Source organism: Hyperolius riggenbachi, chromosome 1, assembly GCF_040937935.1.
Source record: "Hyperolius riggenbachi isolate aHypRig1 chromosome 1, aHypRig1.pri, whole genome shotgun sequence".
Taxonomy (NCBI): Eukaryota; Metazoa; Chordata; class Amphibia; order Anura; family Hyperoliidae; genus Hyperolius; species Hyperolius riggenbachi.
Genome location: NC_090646.1, coordinates 362,995,864 through 363,023,075, shown reverse-complemented (window position 1 = coordinate 363,023,075; position 27,212 = coordinate 362,995,864). Strand labels below are relative to the sequence as shown.

Sequence of the window (27,212 nt, the reverse complement as noted above, 5' to 3'; positions counted from 1 at the left end):
TATCAGTGAGAGCCTACTTACTGCAGGTCCTAAGTTAGTACTTAAGTCACGCACAAGGAGCTGCTGGAAAGATGGCATGAATCATTCAGTAATACCAAATGAGATCGTTTATGCGTGATCTTGTGCATAGGCTTTAATTTATGTACATAGTTAGGTGTAAAATTACCACAAAACTTTTCTCATGGGTGCTTAATGTTGGTGAATAATGAGATAAAAGTGCAGTAAAGACAATAAGAAAGTTTCATGAATCAACATCAAATACCGTACCCAAAGATTCTGTGAGGTTCCTCAAAAAGGCTTCTGTGAGGTTCCTCAAAAAGGCAATAAAACAGTGTAAACAAAGTCTTTAATATTTTATGTAGTTTCATATGGGGGGGGGGGGGGTCTAATTTCGCAACTAGTTTGTTAATAAACTTAATCTTGCTTTAATAGTCAGTAGTAAGACTATTGCATACAATGTTAAAACCTACTGCCAGGTACTAATCTAAATATACCGGTGTTATCTGGCTGCCTATACTGGGTATAGAATTCAGGTTAAATTACTCTGTTGGCACTTTGCAATAAATATGTTGGTTTTGGGTGGCAGTTTGGGCACTCAGTCTCTAAAAGGTACGCAATCACTGGCATCACTGTTCCTCCATCCGGCCCGTCATTCCAGCATTGTCCTCTGGTAAAGTTATTCCACCGCGCACAGTGGGGATGCACTTGCGTCCACATGCTGTTTGACTGACTAGGTCAAATAGCTTTAATAACAGAGGGCGCAGAAACAACGGGAACAGGAAGACTATTCAGTGCTTTCCCTCTTATAAGGCAATCATCAAACCTGACATTAGTTTTCTTATGTCAGGGTTACTTTAAACATGGCTTGCAAGTGATGCTGCCAAGTTGCAGAACTCAGGATGGCTAGATATAGATCCATTTATGTGCATCAGGGAGGGTCAGGATTCGCTGTACATATGTTAGATTCTCAGCAGAGATCACTTCAGCTGGCCACCTTGGCCAAGAAAGACCTAGCATGTGTGTCTTTAAGGGGCCCATACACTGGTCGATTTCAGCCATCGAATCAGACTGTTCTGATCAAATCAGCTAGGAATCGATGCAGCAGATCGATAGATTTCCGGCCATTGATCCACTGCTGGCAGCAGATCAATAGCCCATAGGGTTGCATTGAATTGAATGGTGCAACACTGCATTTTGATGATTTTTAATAGATTTAATTCTGAAATCTATGGGAAATTTGTTCCTACTGTGTGGCACACATCAGATTCCTGTCAGATTCAACAAGAAAGGCATCGGACAGGAATCTGATGGTCAAATCTGCTGCTAATCTATAACTGTATGGCTACCTTTACTTTGGGGGTGATACAAAAAAAGTACTTCAGACTTTTAAAATTCTATACAGAAAAGGAAACACTAGTATTGTTGTATCTAAACTGTTTTCAAGAAAATCACAGTAGATCTAGGGTATGTGAATGCACATATTTCTCATTACAAGTTCTCAGTGAGGCATCTCCTGTCTATAGTCAGCCATGCAATCCCAATTGGACTTATCCTGGATTATATTCACCTATTACAGAATGAAGTTCATTTTGTAACTGTGAATTCTGCAATACTGCCTGTATTAAAAACATATTATATTCAGTTCACATAACTGGCATTTTTATTAAAGTAGCCTGCTCTGTTAAAGAGGCAAGTTTCAGTTTGAATGTGAAAGAAGAGGCCTTCATTTATCAAAAAATAATATTTTTATTAGCACCGTTACTCTTAGTTGGAAATGGAAATAGGTACAATCTGCTGGGCCTATTTCAAAGCACAGCCTGAAGTCACAAAACGCGTTTGATGGGCCTATCATTCTACTTTGAAAGCTCTACCATTAAACCTAATGCCAGAGTAAAAGCTGAATGCGATGTATAATTACTGTCACATGCACTTTTTACAAGAAATACCAGTTATAGAATTCTCCCTTCTTTGCATATATGTATAAAATGTTACTGGTGGCTTCTCCAGGCTTTAATCACATGTAAGATTTTTAGTAACGTTTAGCAGAGCAAACATGCTAGTAAAATTGTGTACAATGAATTGCAAGTGATCGTTAAAGTGTACCAGAGACGTTTTGAAATAAAAGTGTTATACATACCTGGGGTTTCCTCCAGCCCCATGCGCACAGATCACTCCCACGCGCCGTCCTCAGCCTTCTCCTGCGCTGGTACTGGGTCCCATAACTTCCTCCAGTCGCGGAGAGATACATAGAGGACACAGACTGGCCATGACTGGAGGAAGTTACAGGAACCGGTACCAGCGATAAAGAAGGCTGAGGATAGCGGCGTGTGAGCGATCCGTGCGGATGGGGCTGGAGGAAGCCCCAGGTATGTATAAAAAACTTTTATTTTAAAACATCTCTTGTTTCCTTTAAACAAAAGGAACAGTGGACTTCCTGTGATGTAAAGCACACAGTGGCATCTATTCGTCTTTATGCGCATAAAAGTGGGGCATAATGTGATCAAGAAATCAACTAGGAGGTGCCCAAAAATTAAATAAAGTAATTAAAACGGATTAAAAAAGGAAGATAAGTGTGGGCTTACCTTCAATAATTCACTGAATGTCAGTTTCAGACTTTTACGCAAATGCTGCACAACAAATGACAATGCAACGCACTTCACAGCCTATAGCTCCTCCCTTAGCAGCAATAGGCCGTGAAACACTGTCGTTTGTTGTGCAATATTTGCACATTTGCACAACTATGTGTACATTCACATGTACTGCTTACACCATGTGTGCACTCACATGTACTGCCTTCAACCATGTATGCATTCACATGTACTGCATACAACCATGTGTGCATTCACATGTACTGCCCACAACCATGTATGCATTCACATGTACTGCCTACAACCTTGTGTGCATTCACATGTACTGCTTACAACCATGTGTGCATTCACATGTACTGCCCACAATCTTGTGTGCATTCACATGTACTGCCTACAACCTTGTGTGCATTCACATGTACTGCCTACAACCATGTGTGCATTCACATGTACTGCCTACAACCATGTGTGCATTCACATGTACTGCCCACAACCATGTATGCATTCACATGTACTGCCCACAACCATGTGTGCATTCACATGTACTGCCTACAACCTTGTATGCATTCACATGTACTGCCTACAACCATGTGTGCATTGTGCATTCAAATGTACTGCCCACAACCATGTATGCATTCACATGTACTGCCTACAACCATGTATGCATTCACATGTACTGCCTACAATCATGAGTGCATTCACATGTACTACCTTCAACCATGAGTGCATTTGCATGTACTGCCTACAACCATGTGTGCATTCACATGTACTGCTAACAACCATGAGTGCATTCACATGTACTGCCTACAACCATGTGTGCATTCACATGTACTGCCTACAACCATGTATGCATTCACATGTACTGCCGACAATCATAAGTGCATTCCCATGTACTGCCTACAACCATGTGTGCATTCACATGTACTGCCGACAATCATAAGTGCATTCCCATGTACTAGCACGCTGCTGTACAATGAGGATGACAGTTGTTTAGTAGGCAAACTGACACCTGCTGATACTGCTGTCATAATTCCCATAGTAAATCAAATATAATACACTAAAACTGCAAATAGCAAATGAACAGCAACAAACAACTTAATTTGAAATGAAAAGTTGTAATGGAAATAAATGCACTTTAGATCCAAAACAATGAGATGCAATGGCAAGATGAGAAGCCTATGTCACAAGGGAGATGAGAAACTTGGCTTAGATAGTACCACAGCATTGCAGTGACTGCTTTAGGAATTATGGAGGAATTCTATGGAGTAGACAGGATGATGAGGATGGCCTCTCAGGTGGAAATGACACGACTAAAATGCTGGAAATGATGTATCTGGATGCTTGTGGAAGACCAACTGATAGGTAAGTAAAATGGCCACACTAAGTATTATATGGAGGAAATATAATTGCGTGCACACTGTATGAACCTGATGCAGACACAAATCCTACAAGACATATTAGCATACATGATTCAGATACAAGAATTTGAATTACACACTACTTGATAATCGGCACAGCATAAAGGAAATAAGCTAGATCGAGCCTTTTGCTGATTTGTTTCATTTGCTCAGTTGTCAGGGTGAAGGGACCCAGATTCTGCAGTGGTGCATTTTTAGCATGATTAGCGTCCACTAGTGCACTGCACCCAGTTTTCTCCCCAGTCTCTTTTAGCCGGGTGCTCCACCCAGCTAGTTTTGGTGAGCACCCGACTGTTATCAGCTCACCTCCTCCTATGCTGTAAGCAGAGTTGCGCACAGAAGCACCAGTCCTGCATTCTCTCATCTCGCCCCACCCGGCTACTTTTATATGCCACCCGGCTACATTTTCAAGCCACCCGGCTGGAAAAAAATACTGGGGAGAACACTGGCACCCAATATCCAGGTGTAGGGTAGTCTCCAGATATGGATTATCTTTCTGGAGTGGAGGAAATGAATTAAAGACCTTCGTAATGTTGTGTATAGTAAATTGCACCAGCCTGTGTGCACCTCCCATGTATAAGGCTTAGCAACTGTCACCTTCTTACTTTTACTCTCCTGTGCTCTATGTTCAGCCTCTTGTGAGGAACATCAGACACTATATAGGAAGTAAAGTAACAAGTCAAACTAAAGAGCAGGAAGTCTGTCTGAAATACGTCTGCTGTTGCCTTGTTCCTCTATTTTCCCTTGAGAAGTTTAAAGTACACCTAAACTAAAGATGCATATGGAGGGAGGCTGCCATATTTACGGTCTTTTAAACAATACTAGTTGCCTGGCATCCTGCTGATCTTTCTGGCAGGCAGTAGTGTCTGGATTAGCCACTTGCTTGTTTCAGGTGTGTGATTCAGTCAGACTTCAGTCAGAGCACCTGATCTCAGCATGCTTGTTCAGGGTCTATAGCTAAAACTATTAGAAGCAGAGAGGGTCAGTGGGACACCCAGGAAATTTGCATTGCTTAAAAGGAAATAAGTATGGCAGCCTCCAAACCCTGCTTAAAGGAAACCCGAGATACAGTACATAGAAAAAAATTCATACATACCCTCCGGCCTGATCGCTCCCTCAGTGCCTTCCTCCACCTCCTCGATCTTTCGTTAGGGATCCCGGTATCTTGGCCAGTTGAGGGTGCGCATGCACAGCCCGGCCATGCGCACCGCCTTGCTCCCATCACTGCAGGAGAGGGACGGGGGACCGCATGCAGCCACACTGTGTATGCGCAACAGGCCGAATATACCATGACCCCTTACGGAGAATCAAGGAGGCGGAGGACGGCGCCTAGGGAGCAATTTGGCCAAAGGGGGCTGGAGGAAGCCCCAGGTATGTATGATTTTTTTTTTTCATTCATCTATGGTGTCCTTTAAAGTGCACCTGAACTCTTGCACAGGATAGAAGTAAAACATAGAGAAACACATCCTGTGTGTATTTAGGGAGTTTAGCCTGTCTAATTCTCCCTCATCTGTGACTAAGCACAAGTTGTAATTTGACCCTCAGCTGTGTCAGCAGACTGCCACGGCCTAGAGATAATTAGTAAACACAGAATGTTAGCAATATGTCAGCTTCCATGAAAGCAGGAAGTCGACATTGCAGATGTATTGCAGGATTTATATCAGCTGTAACACATAAATGTTTTTCTTTAAAGGTTATCATGCTGTTGCTTATCTTTTAGAGCAGAGGGGAAGTTCTGAGTTCAGGTCCGCTTTAATAGAGGATCGATTTTACAACTAATACCATATGTTGGACTCATCGCTAGTTCATACACCAACACTTGCAGTATTGATGCAGGGCTGGGATAGGATTGTTCATCTCTTCACTTATTACAGGCACTGCCTTTATGCTAAAGCAGACAAAGGATAACAAATACCATGAAAGTGAGTGTCATGTAGCAGAAGAATGTTTAATGTACAAATGAATGGCAATTACATATGAGCCTTGACTTGAAGGCCATACTGAATCCTGTTTTTGCAGATGTGTATTGCGTGACATAATTAATAGTTAGTGTACATGCCTTGGCTTAGAAACCCAATAAAAAGTGCTTCTAGCTTCTGGAAATGGATTCTTTTCATCTGTACAAAACATGTGAGATTAAAATTGGGGCTGATTCATTAAAGGAAGCATTCTACTCATGCCAGTATTAACTCCAAATATCCCATAAGGCTCAGGATTGTTTGAAACTAGACATTCCTAACTAAAGCAGAACTAAGTCAGCCCAGAATACAACAGTCACTGTAGCAGGAAATATATACATAGCCTATAGGGCCTGATTTATTAGGAGAACACTAGAGACCTAGTCACAAGAAAAAAAGAAAAGTGTTTTTACTATTTTGTTTGGTATACAGAATACATAACAAATTGTTAAGGTTTTATTGTTGACTTGGTTCACGCCTTTGAGAGTTTTTTTCATGCTGTCTATGTGTGCGTTCAGTGACAATTGTCAATGCTACAGGAGACATTCTCCTAAACAGAAACCTAGAAGTGCAGAAAAACTTTATGAAACTATTGCACATGCAATGAAAATGTAGCACAACCATGCTATGGACACAGCACACCCGTGGTACAAAAACAATGCATTTGTCTATTGTAGTTGTGGTGCCCTTGTACTGTGCTTAGCATATACAGGCCCTAGGGCTGCAATGCAACATTTACACATGAACGTGCGCACATGTTCTGTGAATGGGTAAGTTTACAAACTGCACATGCCTGAAAAATGAAACCGTTTGCGCATGTGTTCTTTCCTTTCTGTTTAGTACAAATACATTCACTCACGGTTGCTTACAAGTATCTGCCTGTATAGCGCGTCTGAAAACGATGCTAGGATCTGCAAAATGTATTTGTTTTTTGTTTTAAACCTCATCCTTAAATCCTCCCTCTTTTCTCCTGATACAGGCTTCACTGCTGCGCTCTTGTGGGTCGGATATGTTATTTTGCATGACAGTCCAAAAAAGAAAGGACATTTCCTTTTATTTATATCAGTTTGGCACTATTTTCCAAATGAAGTCTGCAAATGTACGAGCACAGAATAAAATAAACAGAGATGGAAGTGAAAAAACTGGAATACAGTTGATGTCCTGTAAAAGGTGTAACTTTTGGACGATGCCTTTGTGGAGGCTTTTTACATTTCAGGTTGTGTGAGGCGCCTATTCATGTCATTGTGTCAGTACACAAGTGAGCATTTTAAGGCTTGGCATAGACATAAACACAGTAGGCAGCATCTGGGGGGCCATTTACCAGGGAAAAATGTGTATTAACTCAATGTGGATTAATAGGCTCTGGCCCCTTAAGGACTAGAGCCTTTCTTTAATTTCTCCCTTCCTGATTACTGTGATTGACTTACAGCAATCAGGGGGGCAGGAGCCAATGAAATCGGCTCCTGACTGAGGTACGGCGTTTAGCTATCCTTAGACAGCTGAGTTTTGTGCCAGCGGGGATGCATGATTGCATTTAGTGCACAGAAACCAAAGGTGTTAAAACTATACCACGTCAGGCTTAGGGCCTGTTTCCACTACACGCAGATTGGATGCAGAATGGATGCAGAAAAACAGACTCCAATGAATGCCTATGGGAAAATCTGCATCAGAAAGATCGCGTTTAGTGGAAACAGGCCCATAGGCATTTACTGGAGTCAGTTTTTCTGCATCCATTCTGCATCCAATCTGCGTGTAGTGGAAACAGGCCCTTAGGCAGCCATAGATGGGGCACAGTTTTAACTGTACATGGACCCAAAGCCGTTAATAACATGCAAATGCAGCCAAAGATGGATAAATACTGGGGCCCTTATTCAATTCACTTTTTTTTCCTTAAAATAGCTTTTCAGCATTCTGCAATTGAAACGTACGAAAAAGTAGGTAAAAGTTTTTCTGCATCCATTCTGCATCCAATCTGCGTGTAGTGGAAACAGGCCTACAGAATGTATGCAGATTACACTCAATATGTTCCTTCCGTACACTACATATTACAAACTATGTAAAATAAAAAAGACTGAAACAGGCCTTCAGTCTTCTCAATTCCATTCAATGGCGCTGATGCAACAAATAGAAAAGTTTCACTTTGCTCTAGAGAATTCTAAATTTTGGAAATTAAATGAATATTGACTATAGTTAGGAAAACTATGATATTGTTAAAAAAAATCCTTATTATCTGTTTTTTTTCCTGTTGACATAGTTCTTTTGACTAACACTGTATAAAACCATTTGCTTTTGCTGTATGAATGGATCGGGTATTTTTTTATGAAAAAAAAAATAAAACATGCAAAGTGAAAAATTCTCTCTATATAGCATGAGGATCAAGATCTGTTTAACCTCATACTTTTCAATATGAAATAAGTAGTATGAAGATGACTGCATGTACCGGAATAGTAGCAGTGCCCTCATGCTGTACACATATGGAAAACTGCCCAAACCTTCCTCACCAGCTTGTTGTGTATGTGGTGACCACACAGACTTTCCATACCGAGTTTATGACAGGTAAACAACCCAGTCTGTATTCACCACACCACAAGATAATATGAATGAATGAGAGAGGTGTTCATGGGGAACCACAGAGGAAACCACTGCTCACAGAACAAACAAAACAACAAATCACTCTGGTTTCTTTTCACATCCCACAAGCAGATAGATAAGTTAATTGGCTTCCCCCTAAAATTGTCCCTAGACTAAAGCTGGCCATACACTGGCCCGATTTGCTGCCGTTGCGACAGCAGATTCGATCACTGGGATCGAATCTGCTGCCAATCGTTCACGCTACACGCCGAATTTCGATCCTTTTCGTCCGATCCCGTCGATCGCTCCGTGCGGAAAATTAGCGTCGATCGCCCGCGGGTAGGGAGCGCGTCGCTAGCGGCGTTCGAGTACCCGACGACCGACGCAATAGAGCCGCATACATTACCTGCTCCGCCGGCACGACTACCCCAGCTGCTCCGTGTCCGCGCTGGTCTCCGGCATGCTTCAGTTCCTCCTGCCCGGCAGGAAGTTTAAACAGTAGAGGGCGCTCTACTGTTTAAACTTCCTGCCGGGCAGGAAGAAGTAAAGCATGCCGGGGCCGGAGACCAGAGCGGAGACGGAGCAGCGGTGACCTGGGGACTGGAGTCGAGCCGGCGGAGCAGGTAATGTATGCGGCGGGCGGGGGGAAGCGGCGGCAGTACCACCACAACAGAGTGTGAATGGTTTCAGGCTGAAATCGGTTCACAATCTGTTTGCAGTAAAGGTAGCTATACGATCCCTCTCTGATCAGATTCGATCAGATAGGGATCTGTCAGTTGGTCGAATCTGATGGCAAATCGACCAGAGTATGGCTACCTTAAAAAAGGACATATGATTGTGGTATAATTAGATGGAGAGCCCCTCTAAGGGACAGTTAGTGACAAGACTATATACTCTGTAAAGCCATGTGGAAGAGGTCAATGCTATATATAAATACTAAATAATAATAATAAAATAAAATTGTTGCTTCTGTCAAGCTTTCTCCAAATCTATTGATGCTCCAGAACACTACTGGAACAAAACCTCATGAACAAAAGACAGAATTTAATGTTTTCATTGAATAATCAGGCACTAACACATACACTAATCCATTATTGGTAAAATTGATGGATGGATATCTCCCAGATCTCTTACCTGTTTTACCACTCTGCTCCTTATGGATACTAGACAATTCTCATCTAATATGAATATAGCAGCTGCACATTTTGCTATGCCCCATAAGCTACAAAGCTATGAAAAAAAATGTCCAGCAGCATAGATCCAGCACAAAACCAGCATTTCTGATCTACATACAATCAATATTTTGATTGTGATATTGGTTGAAAATGCCATGGTTTCCATTCATCTGCATCTGCTTACACGCATAAAATATTCAAGCTGTCTGGGAACCCCACTTGACCTCTTATTCATAGGAAATTAAATATTAAGAATTACTGTAAGCATTATGTAAGGTTACACTTCCAATTTAAATTCACTGAGGTGTCCAAATTGCGAAAAAGTTCATCTGCAGATCATCTAGCAAATTTTAACACTTTTATCAAGTCTTCCAGAACTGACTGACCACCGGCTCCATCAATAATCTTCCAATTGATTTTGGACAGTTGATCAATGGAAAGTGTAATCAGGCGTGGCAGTGAATTTATGTTGTGTGGGGTGAGGTGAAGCTCAGTGTAGGATCGACGGCTACATCGAGCAAAGGCAGCAATCAATTTCCAATCAGACCTCTGCTGAAATCTTGTTGAGAATGAGTAGGACAAGATGGCCAATGGATTGCCCGATTGATTACGGATTAGGGAGTGATAGATTGTTTGCCACATCGGACCACTATTGAGTGTATGCCTAGCTTTAGCTAATGTGTAACGCATATGAACTAAATCAATTCTATTCATGGTGGAGGAATACCTACTAACCGCTGCATAGCAGCTACATACAACATTTTTTCGAAGATTGCTGACATCCAAAAGGACTCCATCAATTCAAATATTTTTTCTATCATATGTTCAGCCATCATAGTGTAAAAGGATTGGTACTTCCTATATAAGACTGGATTTATTATTACAATTTAGATGAACAGGACAAAAACACAGGACAGTAACAGGACAAAACACATATTTAATTAAAAAAAACCCTCCTTACTAGATTATCTTCACAACAGATTCAGATTATATAAAATCTATATGCCACAGACCTACTTTGCACCAATCTCTAACCCCACAGAAGCAAGATTTCAGTTTCTTTGAAAAACAATTATTCTATTTTAGCAGCCGTTCATTTATGAAAAAGAGAAAATTACATGTGCTCCAAAGATGAGATACTGCATATTTGTAAAACTAATAATAATCAACACTGTCAGTTTTAAAAATAACCTGGGGTGCTCTAATTGAGCTGGGACCATCACTCTATCTAGTAAATTGTGAATTAATCTGGGTGATAAGAATTGATGTTTTGGTCTGGAAACAGCATGCACTAGTCATAATTTCATTACGAAATATGCATTACCTAGGACCTAGAACACACTAATGTAATAGCTCACTTAATTGCAGTAAATAAAATAAAAGTAAACATGAAAACATAACATATGAATCTGAATCAGTATTAGAATAGCCTTTCTTCGCCAGGTACGCCTTGCTACGTACCCGGAATTACTTGTGGTACACATGGCAATGGCAGTAGAATGTAAATGGCAGTAGTATGTTAGACAGACGTGAGGTTGACAACATGAGAAATATACATTGAAACCGCCATGAAAAGCATGCATTCAGAGCAAAGCGGGCAAGCAAGAACTCTAATAGCTAGGGTATGGGGCAAGTTCTGCACACGAGTGCTTGGAAGCTGGGGGTGGGTGTCAGGTGAAATAATTCTGTCAAAGAGACTAGGGTGCCACACCCTGGCAGGGGGGACTGGAGTTCAGTAGGAGGAGGACAGCCTGGGGGAAGAACATGCTCCTATGCATGGTGGTCCTGGAGGCGATGGCTCTGGAATGGCGACCTGATGGGAGGAGCTTGAAGAAGCGACTGCCTGGGTGGGAGTGGTCGTACAAAATCCTGGTGTCCATCATCCTCATTCTGGCAGTGTGAAGGAGGTCTAGCTGTGGCAGGGGCAAACCTATGATCTTCTCCGCAGCGCTAATTAATCGCTAATTAATCGATAGAGTTTACATTTGTCGAGATAAGGGAAAAGCAAAGGATGGATTTGATGGTATCGGTGTAGAAGCTGATAAGCAGCTCACGTATGATTTCAAATTAATTCAGCTGGCACAAGAAGACTACCCTCTGCTGCACTTTCTTCCAAATGTTTGTGGTGTGTTACCCCCATCTTAGAGTTAGTTATTGTTGTGCCAAGGAACCAAAAGCACGGTACCCTGGAAACTTGGGTCTCCACAATGAGGACTGGGTGGAGGGTGGAAGGGTTTTTCCTGAAGTCCATGATCAGTTCAACAGTCTTTGCCGCATTAAGGACGAGGTTATTGTCCTTGCACCAGTTGCAGGTCCTCTCAATCTCACTTCGGGAAGCATGCTTTACATTGCTGCTTTCCTTTCTGCTACATATGTTAGCCTAGGAACTGCCCTGACTCAGGTGTTGCAACGAGGTAGCCAGAGGTGCCCTCCAGAGCTGAGGGAAGAGGAGGATGCACATTTCTGAAGGCGTCCAGAGGAGGTGAGAGACGCACTTCTACCGCTGTGAATTACTCTATTACTCTTCATACTATTCTGCACCCCAGATGTCCCTCCTCCTTTCCTCCTCCCTCTGCGCCTGTGCTGCTCCCCCCTTCAGCAGCTGGCGGCCTATTGTGGGGGGCTACATCTGCTTACCAATATTGGGGGGGGGGGAGCTTGGGGGCTACATTTAGCTACCTATACTGCAGGTGTCATCTGGCTGTTGTAGGGGGGCATTTGGCTACCTAAACTTGGGGGGGGGGGGTACATCTAGCTGCCTATACTGCAGAGGTCATCTGGCTGGATATTGTAGGGGGACATCTGGCTACCTAAACTTGGGGGGGGGGGCTGCATCTGGCTGCCTATGCCTATACTGCAGGGCTCATCTGGCTGGATATTGTAGTGGGACATCTGGCTACTTAAACTTGGGGGGGGGCTACATCTGGCTGCCCATACTGGGAGTGTCATGTCTCCTGTTACACTTAAAATAAATAAAATGCAGGAAAATAAATGATTACAAATAGAAGTACTCGAAAACAGAACCACAGGCATAATCTACTAAAGGAGAAAAAAAAATCCAATCCATATGCTAGATAGAGATGGCCCGAACCTCCGATTTTTGGTTTGCGAACTTCCGCAAAAGTTCGGTTAGTGCGAACTTCCGCGAACCGCAATAGACTTCAATGGGGAGGCGAACTTTGAAAACTATAAAAAGTTATGCTGGCCACAAGAGTGATGGAAAAGATGTTTCAAGGGGTCTAACACCTGGAGGGGGGCATGGCGGAGTGGGATAGAAGCCAAAATCCCGGGAAAAAATCTGGATTGGACGCAAAGCAGCGTTTTAAGGGCAGAAATCACATTAAATGCTAAATTGCAGGCCTAAAGTGCTTTAAAACATCAATCAGGAAGTGTAATTAGAGTACTGCTTCACACTGACACACCAAACTCACTGTGTAACGCACCGCAAACAGCTGTTTGTGTTGTGACGGCCGTGCTGGACTGGTGCGCACCATGGCGAGAGTGCAGGCCGTGGCGGTTTTCAAGCCCATATGGTCGCCGGGCTGAGGTAGCTGAATGACAGAACAGTGACTGCCCAGCTGATCAAATCTGGTCTGTCTACAATTAAGCAATGACCTTATTATCTTGGGTGTGCCCCCCCCCCCCCCCCCCGAGACACTCATATAGCCGGCGGTCATTGCTTCATTGTGATACGCAAGCCCCTTCACTGCGGCAAGGTAATGATCACGAAGGGGAATTGGCACATGAACATGCCTTTTGTTTTGTTGTTGCAGTTGCAGTGCAGCCAGAAAAATTAGGCAGGCATGTACACGCACTAGAAAAATTAGTATAGCGGCCGCTGCTAGCAGCGGCCTTAAAAATTCAGGAATCCACCTGGAGTCCTGGACCCTGTTGGTGGTGGCGGAGAAGGCAGTCAAGCGACCTGCGGGCAGTCACACGGCGTGCAGGGAGAGATGCTGTGTGTGGGGACGGACTTAGTCTTGGGGCGGGCAGTAGGCCTCCGGGATTCATTATATGCAGTGGGTATTACAATGTGCACCTGTCACACACAGACAGGTAGTCACTGAATGTGCTGGGCCTGGCAGTGGCACACACAGTAGGAATTACCAAGGCTGTCTATGCAACACAAGTGTCAGTGGGACACACAGAGAAAAAAAATAGATCACAAAAACAAGATTAGCTCTCAAAAGAGCTGTTGTGGGGTGCTTTTTTAGCAATAAGAATCAGCAAGGAGCAAGGTAAGAAGCCTACAAGAGTCTAACTAAGCTTTCCCTATGAGAGTCTGCAGCAGCTATCCCTTCACTAATTACTGCAGGCACACGAGTGAGTGAAAAGCCTGACGCTGCCTGCCTTTTATAAGGGGGGGCTCTAGAAGGGAGTGTAGCCTAATTGGCTACAATGTGCCTGCTGACTGTGATGTAGATGGTCAAAGTTGACCCTCATGATGCACTATGGGGGCCTGCCGAACTTCCGGAAAAGTCCGCGGTTCTCCGTGATCGCGAACCCCGGAAGTTCGCCTGGAACCGTTCGGGCCATCCCTAATGCTAGAGATTAATAAGCTAGAAACCTAGCTGGATATTTCAATAAAATACATTTTAACTTCAAACTTCCAGAATATATGTGTATGTGTGTGGGTGTGTGTGTGCTTTGGATATTATCCCAATACAGACAACAGCAGATACATGTACTCATCTAGTAAAGCTGGCCAATTCACTGCAAGATAGTGGCTTGTGCATTTCTGCAATCGCTAGACTTGTAATTTAAAACAGGAGGTGAATTGCCCTGCCCATCACTATTCAGTCATATGTCTAAGCTGTTTATGGCACATACTCAGATGCTTCAAAATAATACAGAATTAATATGCAGTGACTGTGGTAAAGGTGTGGTTAAGTAGCGAGTGTAGCCACCGCCTCCCCAGCTATGTGGACTCCATGTGAATGTAGAGAGCACAGGCCATGGCTGATGGGAGAGAAGGAGTAACGGATCAGCACCAATGAACTAATGCAACAGATGTTATCCTTTGTTTTTGTTTGTTTGCTTTTGCAGGAAGTACAACTTGGAACAAAAAAGCCTTTACAGGAAAAAAAAAAAAGAAAAAACATAGAAACTACCTGAACTGGGGTCTGTAACAAAAGATAAGTGATAAATGCATCAATTAAATGAAAAACATTCAGCCTCTATCTTTATTGATTTCTGTGAAGCCAGATTTTCAGAGTCAGTGTAGTATTCTGCAGATAGTTCACAGAAAAGCTGGTAACAATGGAATAGAGAGCAAATGTTTAGACTAAAAGCATATGTGAATATTGTGAACATACACGGCCTTAAAAAACAACTGCAAGTACCCTGGCTGTGACACGGGAATTTACCATTCACCTAGCTGTGCACTTCTCCACATCCATCTTGATACATAAAAATTTGGGCCAAATGAGGATAATAGATGACTTAATGTAACGTATGTCTAAAAGTGTACCCGAGGCGATGTGTGATGGGATAAGATAAACGTGTATGTACAGTGCAAAATATAGTAATAACCAGGCTGTTTTACTTGTTGTATTTTGTTGCCTGAAACAGTTCCTTTCTAGACATGGAAGTGACAGCTTGTGTCTTGCTAGTGCCTTGTCGGGAATATAGTAAATATCACTGATAAGCAAATTACAGCCATAAAAGTTTTCCTGGCAAAGTACAACTTCTGAGAGCAGAGGGAGATAAAATACATGAACTATTGACCTTTTTCTAACCATGAGACACTTATTAGGCTGCCACTGAGCAGAGACAACAAACCATTCAGTCTAGTTTGTAAATGTAAAACCATAATATCTTAAAAAGTAAATTTTAGGGGTAGGAACATAAATACAATTGTTTATCTCATTAGTTTATTATATTCTCTGGTTCACTTTAAATGTAACTGAAGAAAAATAAAAATGACTAAAAGTGGAACTGCTTACAGCAGTATGTACAGGCAGATTGTTATGTTATACAGCACTGTCAAATAAATGAATAAGCGGTACAGATAAGAAATATGAGATAAACAAACATATAACCATGGAATAGGAGGGAAGAAGAGCCTGTCCTTCCACTCTTGCAGTGTGTAAGAGGTAATGTTGCTGCTGTAACAGTTTCTCAGTAGTGTTTGTCAGCTTGGAGGCTATTATTTTACACAGGGTTGTTAATTCAGATCTAAGATCACATTATGATTATGTTTTTCTATCCAAGGCCCTGTTTTGATTGTACCTACATAGTAATATTTTTCAGCGTGTACTCAGCCTTCCCTTGTTTAATCAGTGTATTCGCTCATCCTGAAGCAAGGACACCATTTTTGCGATGTGTACAGCTTGTTCATTAGAGATCAACTGAAATAAAGAGAGTCCTTTCTGGTGCATAGCTATAGAGAAGCAGAGAGTGGACAGGACTGCTGGCAGCCTCTGGTGATGTAAATCTCCCAGCTTGCATGTTGTTATTATCTTGTAGGCTCAATTACTGTACATGTTAAAGAGCTCAACTAAAGGTATCAAGTTGTTTTTTTTTGTTTTGTTTTTATCATGATAAATGAAAACTGTACAAAAACAAATGCTGCTGCCCTAGTTATCATGCATATTTGAATTCCTGTGTAAATGTTTGCTTAAAGAGAACCTGTAACAAAAAAAATCTCCCTCTGGGAGATACTTACCTCAGGAGGGGCAAGACTCAGGGTCCCAATGAGGCTTCGAAATCCTCTGTAGCCTGGAATCCAGTGCTGGTTCCCCCAAAACTTCTCTGAGAAAGCCTGACAAACAGTGCGCAGGCATTTGTTTGCTAGCTGGGAGTGTAAAAGGCATTTTATTAAAGAGAGACTGAAGTCTCACAAAATACCTGTTTTTCTTTTAAAACCCTCTTTAATATCAATACTCAAACTGAAACGCCGCATCCCAGTGGCTGAACACTAACTAAATCACCCCAAACTCCCCGGGGCACATTGCGGGGAGCGCTTCCGTGAAGAGGCAGAGCTTTGGGCTGTAGCTCTGCCTCTACACGCGTCCATCAGCACGGATCTCCGCCTCCGCCCGCGCCCCTCTCAGTCTTTTTTCACTGAGAGGGGCAGGGGAGAGACGGAGATATGCGTGGATTGACACGTATGGAGGCAGAGCTACAGCCCAAAGCTCTGCCTCCCCGGGCAACAAAATCCACGACCACGAAAGTCGTGGATTTTTGCCCTGGGAGTTTGGGGTGCTTTATTTAGTGTTCAGCCGCGGGGGATGCAGCGTTTCAGTTAGGGCATTGATATTAAAGAGGATTTTAGAAGAAAAACCTGTATTTTGAGAGCCTTCAGAGTCTCTTTAACAGGTTGTAAAAACATCATACCTAAATATATACCTAGGAGAAAACTCAGGTGGAAAACTGAATTGCATATGGGCCTCTGTCTTTTAAGCTATAAAACAAAGCAGAACTTTGGAAGACAAATGACATTTGGAACTTCCCTGCAGTAAGACCTTATCTCAAGCTGCCTCTCACTGTTTTTTGGCTGTTAAAGTGCTTCAGAAAACCGGACTGTATTCGACCCAGTGGGTCAAAAAGCTCAGAGAAGCTCTTTTGCATAGATAACAACTGAAGTTTTTTTTTAACTCTTCTATTACTGGAAAACAATATGAGACTTTTCTTTGCTACTAATGTTTTATTTCTTAGCTGTACTGCACATACACTTCATTATCTAATACATTTATTTTCACATAAGGTTTGTATTAAATAACATATTGAGAACGTGCTATTGCATCTGGACCTTGTTTTATCTTTGCTGCCTATGGCTGTGATTTTAAGCAACCTTTTTCAACATGGAATTTTGCTTTAAATTATAATGTTACATTTTTGCTTCGTGGCTATATAGCTGTACTTTAAGTGGAGTGACAGCACTGTGAGCTTTCAGAAATATATCCTGTGAAGAGCATTATTAATTAAATGTGACGAATATGAAGGTGGTCAATTTTATAGCTAATTTCTATAAATAGAATGGTACAATGGGCTAATTAAAATTAAAATATGGCTCCTGTTTAGTTTTTAACTCCTTTTACAAGTCCATTATTAATTTACATTAAAATTTAGTATCAAGGTTTGCAGTGAATTTTAAAATGACAGCGCGCCTACTCCTCTGAATTGCACCCTCATAAATAGGCTTTTCTAGGCATATACTGTATTTGAAAAAGTTGCAGGCTTTTAGGCGCAATGTTAAATAACAATATCAATGACAATAACGGTAAATGAAAATGTAGGCGCAATGTTGAATAACAATAACCATAACAAAAACGGTAAATAAATAATTTAATTGTGGTATTACATTATTGTATTATTATTATTGGTAACCTAACCTCTCTCTACTCTCACACAGAACCCTCCCCCCGTGGTGCCTAACCCTAAGACACCCCCCGTTGGTGCTTAACCCTAAGACCCCCTAGCGGTGCCTAACCCTAAGACTGCCCTGGTGGTGCCGAACCTTAAGACCCCCAATCGAAAGTAGAAAGAAGAGACGGCACACCACTGGCTGCAATCAAGGTGCTGTGTGTTTAACAAACAAGTCACACTACATGTTATGGAGGAACAACCTCCTTCATCAGGTGTAAAACAGAAGGAGGTTGTTCCTCTGTAACATGTAGTGTGACTTGTTCGTTAAACACACAGCACCTTGATTGCAGCCAGTGGTGTGCCGTCTCTTCTTTCTACTTTCGATGTGATACAAGCTGTATGAGCAATCCAGCTGAGACAAGGCACCGGCAAAGTGTTTCAGGTAACTTGTTACTTGACTAGCTGCTTACCAAGCACCTTGGTGAGTTTTCATACTTAAGACCCCCAATCCCTGCTAACAATAAAACGATAAATAACAATTTAATCTAGCGTAATGACTATCAATAATACAATAAATAACAATGCAATTGCAGCCGCCCGCTAAATAATGTAACGGCTATCAATATTACGATGAATAACAATTTTTGGCTGTGCTTTTATTAACTGCTCCTTGTACTATCCATGGTGGGCATATGCCATGCTCTCGTGAAGTGACCTCCTCATTGTACAGTGCTAGGAATGCACATGCACCTCCTCGTGATCTAAAATATATCTGTCCTGCCCCACCACCTCTGCTATATCCCTTTACTAATGAAACAATATCAACTACAAACATGTATCACTTGCAAACAGCTTAGAATGTTACAATGTAAGTTTATATATATATATCCACACATTTTATTTATATTTCCAATGATATTAATACTGTACATTATTATTAACACAACTATACAAACACAATGTATCCATTTAAGAAAGAGTGCAATAACACTGGAGTTATATAAGAATCAGATCACAATAGTATATAGAACTCCTACACCCCCTACAATTATTTACTTCTCAGCTATGGGGAGAACATGTCATTTTGCCAAACATGCAGATGCTCAGTTCGCTCGCTCCCTTCAGAAACAGATGCTTCAGTGCACAAGCTGGAATATCAGTCATCGAACAGACCCAACGGCTAACGTGCCATACAGCTGATGCAGACACTATACCGTAGTAGATTATAGGTCAGTCATCTATTACTTCTGATCCCTATATTGGCATTGTATTTTAAAAGCAAGCGGACTGTTCCCTAGTAGTGTAGAGCTGCCTATACACAACAAATGAACATCAAACAAAAACTTGTGTTCAGTAGGTAGTAAAATTCAGATTATCAGATATGCATGATCATTTCACTAACTGTATGGATGGAATCTATAGGGTGAATCAATCATCTATTGACGAGCAACATGCCACAATCAACTGAAATCGTATCAGTGCCTTTTCTAGAAGTCACAATGATTCTGCACAATTCAACACGATTTGAGACAACACATACAAATTATTTGTGATGATAACAAGGTATGGCAAAACTTTCTAGCTGCACAAAAGATAGGTGTTAGGTAAAGCTGCTCCCTAGCAGTCAAGCCACAACGAAGCAGGTCACTTCAGCATGCAGAGGGACGTCTCTCCCGTTGTGAGCTTACAATCTAGAGGGTAGTGGATGGAGACCTCAGTGGAGAAATGGATTAAGATGACATGGGGAAAGATAGCAGTATTTGCTCACCGTTTATGGTCACCTGGATTTTTTTAGTAAGATTTGGTGGGGGGGTAGCATCGACCAGGCCCCTAGACTCTCTCCAAGCCCTAGACAACTGCCTAGAATTGAGGATGATCCACAAAAGGATTAAAATGATCCATAAAAGGATTAAAAGGTGCCCAATAGTAGATAAAACTAAGCCTCTGTTCATTACACACTTTTGGCACTGTATTTGGCCTGAGGAAGTGGTGCGGACCCACGAAATGCGTTGCCTGTGTTTATTAAAATTCATATTTATACAAGCTTGTCGTTATTGAGGTAAGCCACCTCTTTTTTCTATTTTAGTTGTTTTTAACCCAGTTTTATCCATCATTGGGCTCCTCTTAATCCCTTTGTGCTTTTCACCCTCTTGAGGGGGCGGGCCTTGGTACATAGTGGTATGCTGCCAATAGGAACTTCGTTGTTTTCTTCCATGAGTGTGACCGCATCCAGTTCTGGAAACCCAAGTGGATTTGGTTTTATACATCTCCACCTGCCTTCAGTGGTTGGTTGCCCCTTATGCAACCTTCCTTTGTGAGTACAACAATTTCCTTTTCGCTTTTACCAAACAATCTATGACATACTGCACCATTTGGGCTCCCATTATCTCTGGGTTCTTCTTTTTTAGGGTGATTGGTCATCCTCCACCACAGTGGTGGATGATCAGGCTCTGGGTTGTAAGAAGACTATGAATGTACTTAGGGTACCTTAAGTCAATCATCCATGTCCAATGCAGCTGAGTATGTCTAGATTACAGAACAAGCATACAATTCCCAGCCAGATCTCGACCCTTAAAGGATACATATCCAATTTCCTTTTTATTACATATTAGTTGCTTCTGACATACACAATGTCACATGTGTATGTCAGAAGCCTAAGCACTTGACAAAGGGTGGTTGGCCCGAAACATTGTGCTGGTCTTTATGTGTTGTATTACCGCAACTAATATGCAATAAAAAAGAAATTGGATATATATAATTTAGGGGTTGAGTTCTGGCTGGGAATTGTATGCTTGTTCTGGACTGTTTGCTTGGGAGGCTTGATCCTGTCCCACTGTCAGGGGTCAATAGTAGTACTACATACGGTAGTAGTTGATACTACCATTGACCCCCGAGGCTGGCAGACATAGGATTGCTATATCTAGATTACAGCCAGAAAGCGTCATGTAAGAAAGGGGCGTTGCATGGTCTGGGCATTCTCCTATACAGAGTTCTATCTGACAGCTCTCACCACATACTCAGGGGCCAGTTATTGCATACAATCTATGCTTGAAAATAAATTCCTTAGAAAATGAATAGCCAGTAGTGATGTGACAGAACCTCTGTCACATCCTTTCCTTACACAGTTAACAGCACACTATTCATCACCTCCTGCATTGCTCACTCTTTAGGCACAGCTAGCCTAATGCTTAGTCGTGCAAGCATAGCAAGGGTGATCAGCTTGGGGTCAAGCAAGCTGAAGAATTACACATCCATCCTAGTTTTCAGGATTTACATGGCTTGTTGTTAAAATGCTGCTGCGCTTTGAGTCTGCCAGGAGAAAATCGCGATATAAATGTTATTTGTCTTGTCTTGTCTAAAGCAAACCTGTGATTAAAAAAAAACCAAAACCAAAAAGTAAATAAAGCTAAGTCCCCATTTGCTAGAACTCAGGCAACTGGAAGTCTCAACTAACAGGCATGCGTGAGGGGATAATAGGGACTGGTTTTTGGCGAGGGTTGCCAGCCACAAAAATACTCACCGAGCCTCCAGTGATGTCTTGTAGCCTTCCTGTAGCTCCAAGCGGTTTTCTGGCATCTGTGCACGGCTTCTGGTGTGTCACGTGACCCAACGCAGGTCAGGTGACACACCGGGAGCCATACACGGAGGGCACCAGAAAGCCGGCAAGAGCCCGCTAGGAGCTACAGGACGTCTTTGAAGGCTCGGTGAGTATTTTATCCTGCACAGGGGAAGGAAGGCTTGTGCCTTTTTGGCTGGTTGCTCAAGCAACTGGCAAATGCATGAATCGAGCATCAGGCGATACATGGATGGAAGCGCAGCCATGCAAACCTATAAAACAGGCCCTTGTCAAATAGGTTCAGAGGGTCCCAGCTCTGGAATGGCAGCTCAAGGGGGATGGGAACAGCCACTGGCTTATCCAGGGATTTCCCTCTACTGAGGTGTCTTTTGCTCCAAAGTTGCCTTCAGGTACACTTTAAATGACATCGGCGACCCCCACTCCAGTATTCAGTGTGTGCAGACTTAATCAGCACTTCAACAGAGGGGTGCTAATGAGTGTACACAATCCATTTACCATTGTGGAAGCATGGGGGCCATTGCAAAGCACATAGTTCCAGCAGAAAGTAGCTTATTTAATATCAATATAGGGGTTATTGTGACAGCTTATACTGTCCACACAGGGGTTGACATGGCTGGATCCTGACAGCAAAACAAAATAAACAAAGTACAGTACTCCACATTATTTATAAGGGCTCATTGCAAGTTAATTTACAAATACTAAAGTACAGTGACACTGAGCCTGCTTTACACACATACAGATCTATCCTACTGAATGCGACCAGCATTGCTACAAACACTAAAATGACAATACAGCAGCAGCAAAATCCATAGAAGTTCCCCTTCCCCCGCCCACAGGAGCATGTGTCCAGCATTACAGGAATGTATGACAGGAGGGAGAGGAGGGGAACTGAGTGCCTGTGTGCGCCCTCCTCGCTTAACTCATTCACTTCCACATCCATGTCATCAATTCCATTTAACCTCTGCTTTCTCTATCTATTGCTACACTGTCGACTTCATTTCTCCAGCTGCCACATCCTAATACTCATCAAAACAACTCCCTGCTATGTTTATAAACAAACAACTCTTGCAGCTCTGTGTACCAATTGCTGCACATCTGCCTAGAGATTATTTATATTTCTAAAAACAGAAACCACCACAGCTCATTATTGCTGACAAGCTGCCTAGACTTAACTCCCGTGGTACCCTACACAATGCACCAATGCACAGGAATAATCGATCTCTTCTATGCTGAGGATAGGGCATCCAAAGGTTAATAGCTGTACTCAATCTTCAGCTTACACTCCTGTTTTAAAGACTTGTCACATACTTATTTTCACTATTGCACCCTTGTTTATGACTTATAAATCAGAGTGATCACTTATTAACATGTCAAACCGCGACAGCCATTGGGACTGGTGTGTGTGAACTTTTTGGACGTTCTGGGATCACAATTCTAAGTACAGATCTCATGACAGATGTCATGTATAACTTTCCCCAAAAGTCAGAGGAGCTCCTACCTGCTTGAGAACGTATGTGGTGATGGTGATGGTGGAGGTTATCACTGGCAGTCGGACTGTTTACTCTCCTTCTTGCCCCTGCTGGAGGACTGTGGGGTTGTCTGGCTCCCTCTGGGGGGTTGTTATCATTTCTGTCCATTCCTGGCCCACGCAGGGCAGGAGAAAGGTGGTGGTGATGGTGGTGGTGAAGATGGTGAGGTGGGGGTGTCTGGAGCTGGTGGTGGAAGTGAGGCACCCCAGGCATGCCATGCAGCGGCTGCTGCTGTTGGTGGTTCATTATGAGTCCAGACCTAGATCTGGATCTAGTCCTTGGGGGCTCCAGGAAAGCTGGGAATAGGAAGGAAGGAGCTAGAGGAGGTGGAGGAGATGACGGGGGAGAGGACAGAGAGGAGAAAGACCGTAGAAAGGATGAAGGGAAAGAGAAAGACGGGGTGACCTGCAGAAGAGGAGGGTGCTGGGGGGAGGAGGCTGAGGCAAGCAATCTGCTGCTGTGCCCAGCTTCTCTGCTGGTGGCCGCTGCAGCCTCGGCCCCTGCTTCAGCCTGCCTGGGATCGAGGCAAATCGGGAAAGGCAACAGCCCACCTCCTCCTCCTCCACCACCACCCCCGCTGTCACCGCCTCCCACTGGCTGCTGCTGCTGCTTGGGGTCCCGTAGTGTGTCTGCCTGCACCGGATGGCACCGAGTGTAGAGGAGGCTGGAGTCCAGAGGGGAGGGCTGCACTGAGCTGGAGGCAACTGGCATCACAAATGCCAGTAGATACACGGGCAGCAACGGGCAGACGCTAAAAACACAAGCGATCCAAACAGCAGGCAGGAGTTCTTCTTCAGACCCCCTTTGTCATTCCAGGGTGGTCTGGGGGGCGTTAGGAAGAATTCATGTCAGGGCAAAGAGGTGGGCACCACCGATGCCAAAAACAATAGTCTGCTGTGTAGCGAGGAAGTCTCAGTCCACTTTCACCAGTGCGAAAAAATAAAAGCCGTTCATGGGAAATAAGAATGGTCCAAAGTGCGAGAAACACACAGTAGCTGACAGCTCTCACTTCCCCTCCTCGCAGTCAGGAATAGGCGAAGTGCATGGCGAGCGCTATATTGTGCCAAGCTTAGGCTTCTATAGATCCTGCCATAGAGCGAGCCTCTGAGTACTCTCCAGCAGCAGCAGCAGCATAGGAGGAAGGGCAGTACGGCCAGCACAATGCTTCCTCACCCGCTGCCTGTAAGAGAGAATGATTACAGCCTAGGAATCCGCCTCTCAGCCTTCTCCCCTCTGTACACAGGCTCATTCCAAATAAAACATCCAATTAAAGATACAGGGAACGGCAGCACTTCTTTGGTGGAGTCCTGAGCTCTCTGATCTCACTTGCTTTCTGACCTTAGTGGCGTATGCGCGTCTAATATAACTGTGCTCAGTTTGTGTTCTAAGCAGCGACGAGGTCGTCTGTGCTCCATAGAATCCCTGCTGAGGATTCCCTTGCTCTGTGTGACTTTCCCCAGGAGTTCTTCTCTTCTCTTTATGATGTCACAAAACGCAGCAGAAATGAAAGTATCTTATGTGAGGAGCGTTCTCCTGTGTTGTGTCTGTCTCTCCCTATCGGCCCATGTACAGCACAGCTAACTCTACTTCCGTACCAGCCCCATTGCTCTCTGCTCTTCAAGCACACATACGTTCAGCAGCAAGGGAGCAGGCCAGTAGCCATTTCAGCTGCTTCTCTGTTATAATTAATAAGACATTGGGCCTGAGTAACTAAAGTCCCCCCTGTCCAGGAGAACATATATGATCTAGTAAGCTTGGTCTGCTGCTATCAGAACCTTGAACACATTAAATCTTAATGCTGGTTTGCCAGAAAAACAAAAAGTAAATTAGTGATTGTATGAAACCAATATTTTTGTGTGTGTGTGGATGTATGCATGTAACTGCTAGTGCTAACCGTACATTTTCTGATTCACAATGATCTCAGTAACCTTTCAACATCTCTATGACCTCGTAGGGACCAGGTAGGGGTGGCAATCTCTTGCAACCTACCGTGTTTACCCCAAAATAAGACAATCTTATATTTTTGCACCAAAATATGTGCTAGGGCTTATTTTCAGGGGATGACTTATATTTCTAGGAACACACAAGTTCCTGTTCTGTGTATTGTCTTGGCTTCCCCACTGTGCCGTTTCGCCTCTTCCTCTGCTGGATCCACCTCTTGTGTGCCCCCCTGTCCCCCTTGTACCTTTAGTGTCCTCCTGGTGTCCCCCTCTGTACCCATGTCCTCCTCTAACCCCGTGTCCCCCTATCTCCTCCTGGTGTCTCCCATGTTCTCCCCAGCTCCATGCCGTGCTGTCCCCTCAAGCTTCAGTCTATGGGGAAGAAGTACAGCAACTTGTGTTTCTGCTGGAGCAGATCGTCTCACAGTCAGGACCATGGCTCTGTTATTGGGCCAATCACTGCACTCCCTGAGTAGCAGTGAGTGCAGTGATAGGCCCAATGAAGGATCCATGGTCCTGCCCACGAGACCATTGGCTCCAGTAGAAACACAAGTTGCCATAGTTTTTTCCCCTTACTGCAGCTAGGGCTTACTTTCAGAGTAGGGCTTATATTTCATGCATGCTCCAAATTCCTGCTAGGACTTACGTTCAGTTAATGTCTTAAAGGGGCACTACAGCAAAAACTGTAAAATTTAAAATATGTGCAAACATATACAAATAAGAAGTACATTTTTTTCCAGAGTAAAATGAGTCATAAATGACTTTTCTCCTATAATGCTATCACTTACAGTAGGTAGTAGAAATCTGACAGAATTGACAGGTTTTGGACTAGTCCATCTCTTCATAGGGAATTCTCAGCAAGGCTTTTATTCTTTATAAAGATATTCCCTAAAAACGGATTCAAACAATGATACTGGCCAGCTTCCTTGCTCGCTGCGCAGTTTTTTGGCAGTTGGACAGTGCAACTGCCATTCACTAAGTGCTTTTGAAAATAAATATATCCCTGAGAATCCCCTATAAAGAGATGGACTAGCCCAAAACCTGTCACTTCTGTCAGATTTCTACTACCTACAGTAAGTGACAGCCACATAGGAGAAAAAGTAATGTAGGGCTCATTTTACTCTGGAAAAAATGTACTTCTTATTTGTATATGTTTTCACATAATTTAAATTTTACAGTTTTTCGCTGTAGTGCCCCTGTAATTTCGGGGAAAGAGGGTAGTAGCAATGTCTTAGAAATCCTGACCAGGTTAGAAGGAATTAATTATACATATTTTTTAATATATTTTAATGTTAATACCGTATATACTCGAATACAAGTCGACCTCGTGTATAAGTCAACTTCAATATTCAACCCTCTTAAGCTGGAATTTTTTATTGACACAAGTATAAGACTACCCAACAAAGTTAATGGCTGCACTTGGGGCTCAGGAGGGGTTAATGACTGCACTGCATACAGTATTACAGCCATTAATCCCTCCTGTCCCCTAAGTGCAGCCAATACCCCCTCCAGACCCCAAGGTGCTACAATTATTCACTCCCTTTTATGCAGCTCAAGTTCCCCCCCCCCCCCCCCCCCCCCCCCCCCCCCACACCTGTCCCTTTCCTTGTTAATTGCTGTGGCCAGGACTTTCAGACCTGTGTTTTCTTGGCATTTCCTTTATCAGGACAGTGGCACCTACCACAGGGTTAATTGCTGTAAATAGGAATGTAACTATTAGTACACACATAACTCAGTGTGCTCAGTGCTCAGTGTTGCCCATGACTCGTGTACAAGTAGACCCCTATACTTTTATGAAGTGAATCAGACCTAAATTTCTAGACTTATACTCGAGTATATACAGTAGTTATATCATCCACTGTAATGCTGTATGGAATGCACCACGGGTATACTGTAGTTTATGTGTAGTACAATAGGAACATCTAACATTGCATACTTACATACATACATACATACGGTAGTGAAAGTGGACCTAACGCCTATGCTGCAAGTCTGCATGTATGCATTTTCACAAGGGTCATCTAGAAAGTAACAGCCGCATAATCACCTGCTTTATTTAAGCATTTATTATATCTTTTTCCACAGTTATCATTCTTTTCATTGTAGTGGCATCACACCCCTCACCTGTGGGTTGGAGGAATTTGGGGTG

At 43.0% G+C, this 27,212-nt stretch overlaps 1 protein-coding gene across 2 annotated transcripts in view; it reads right to left on the bottom strand.

Annotated features, from left to right (window-relative positions):
- Window positions 1-24,204, bottom strand: part of RNF38 (ring finger protein 38) — a 327,125-nt gene extending 302,921 nt beyond the window's left edge. Inside the window, exon 1 of one of the 2 annotated variants that reach the window (XM_068234238.1) lies at window positions 23,093-24,204. In XM_068234238.1, the coding sequence (XP_068090339.1) occupies window positions 23,093-23,834 (742 nt within the window). In that variant the 5' untranslated portion in view covers window positions 23,835-24,204. The remainder of the gene's footprint in view (window positions 1-23,092) is intronic. The other variant, XM_068234239.1, reaches the window with a different exon arrangement.
- Between the last annotated feature and the right edge of the window lie 3,008 nt (window positions 24,205-27,212).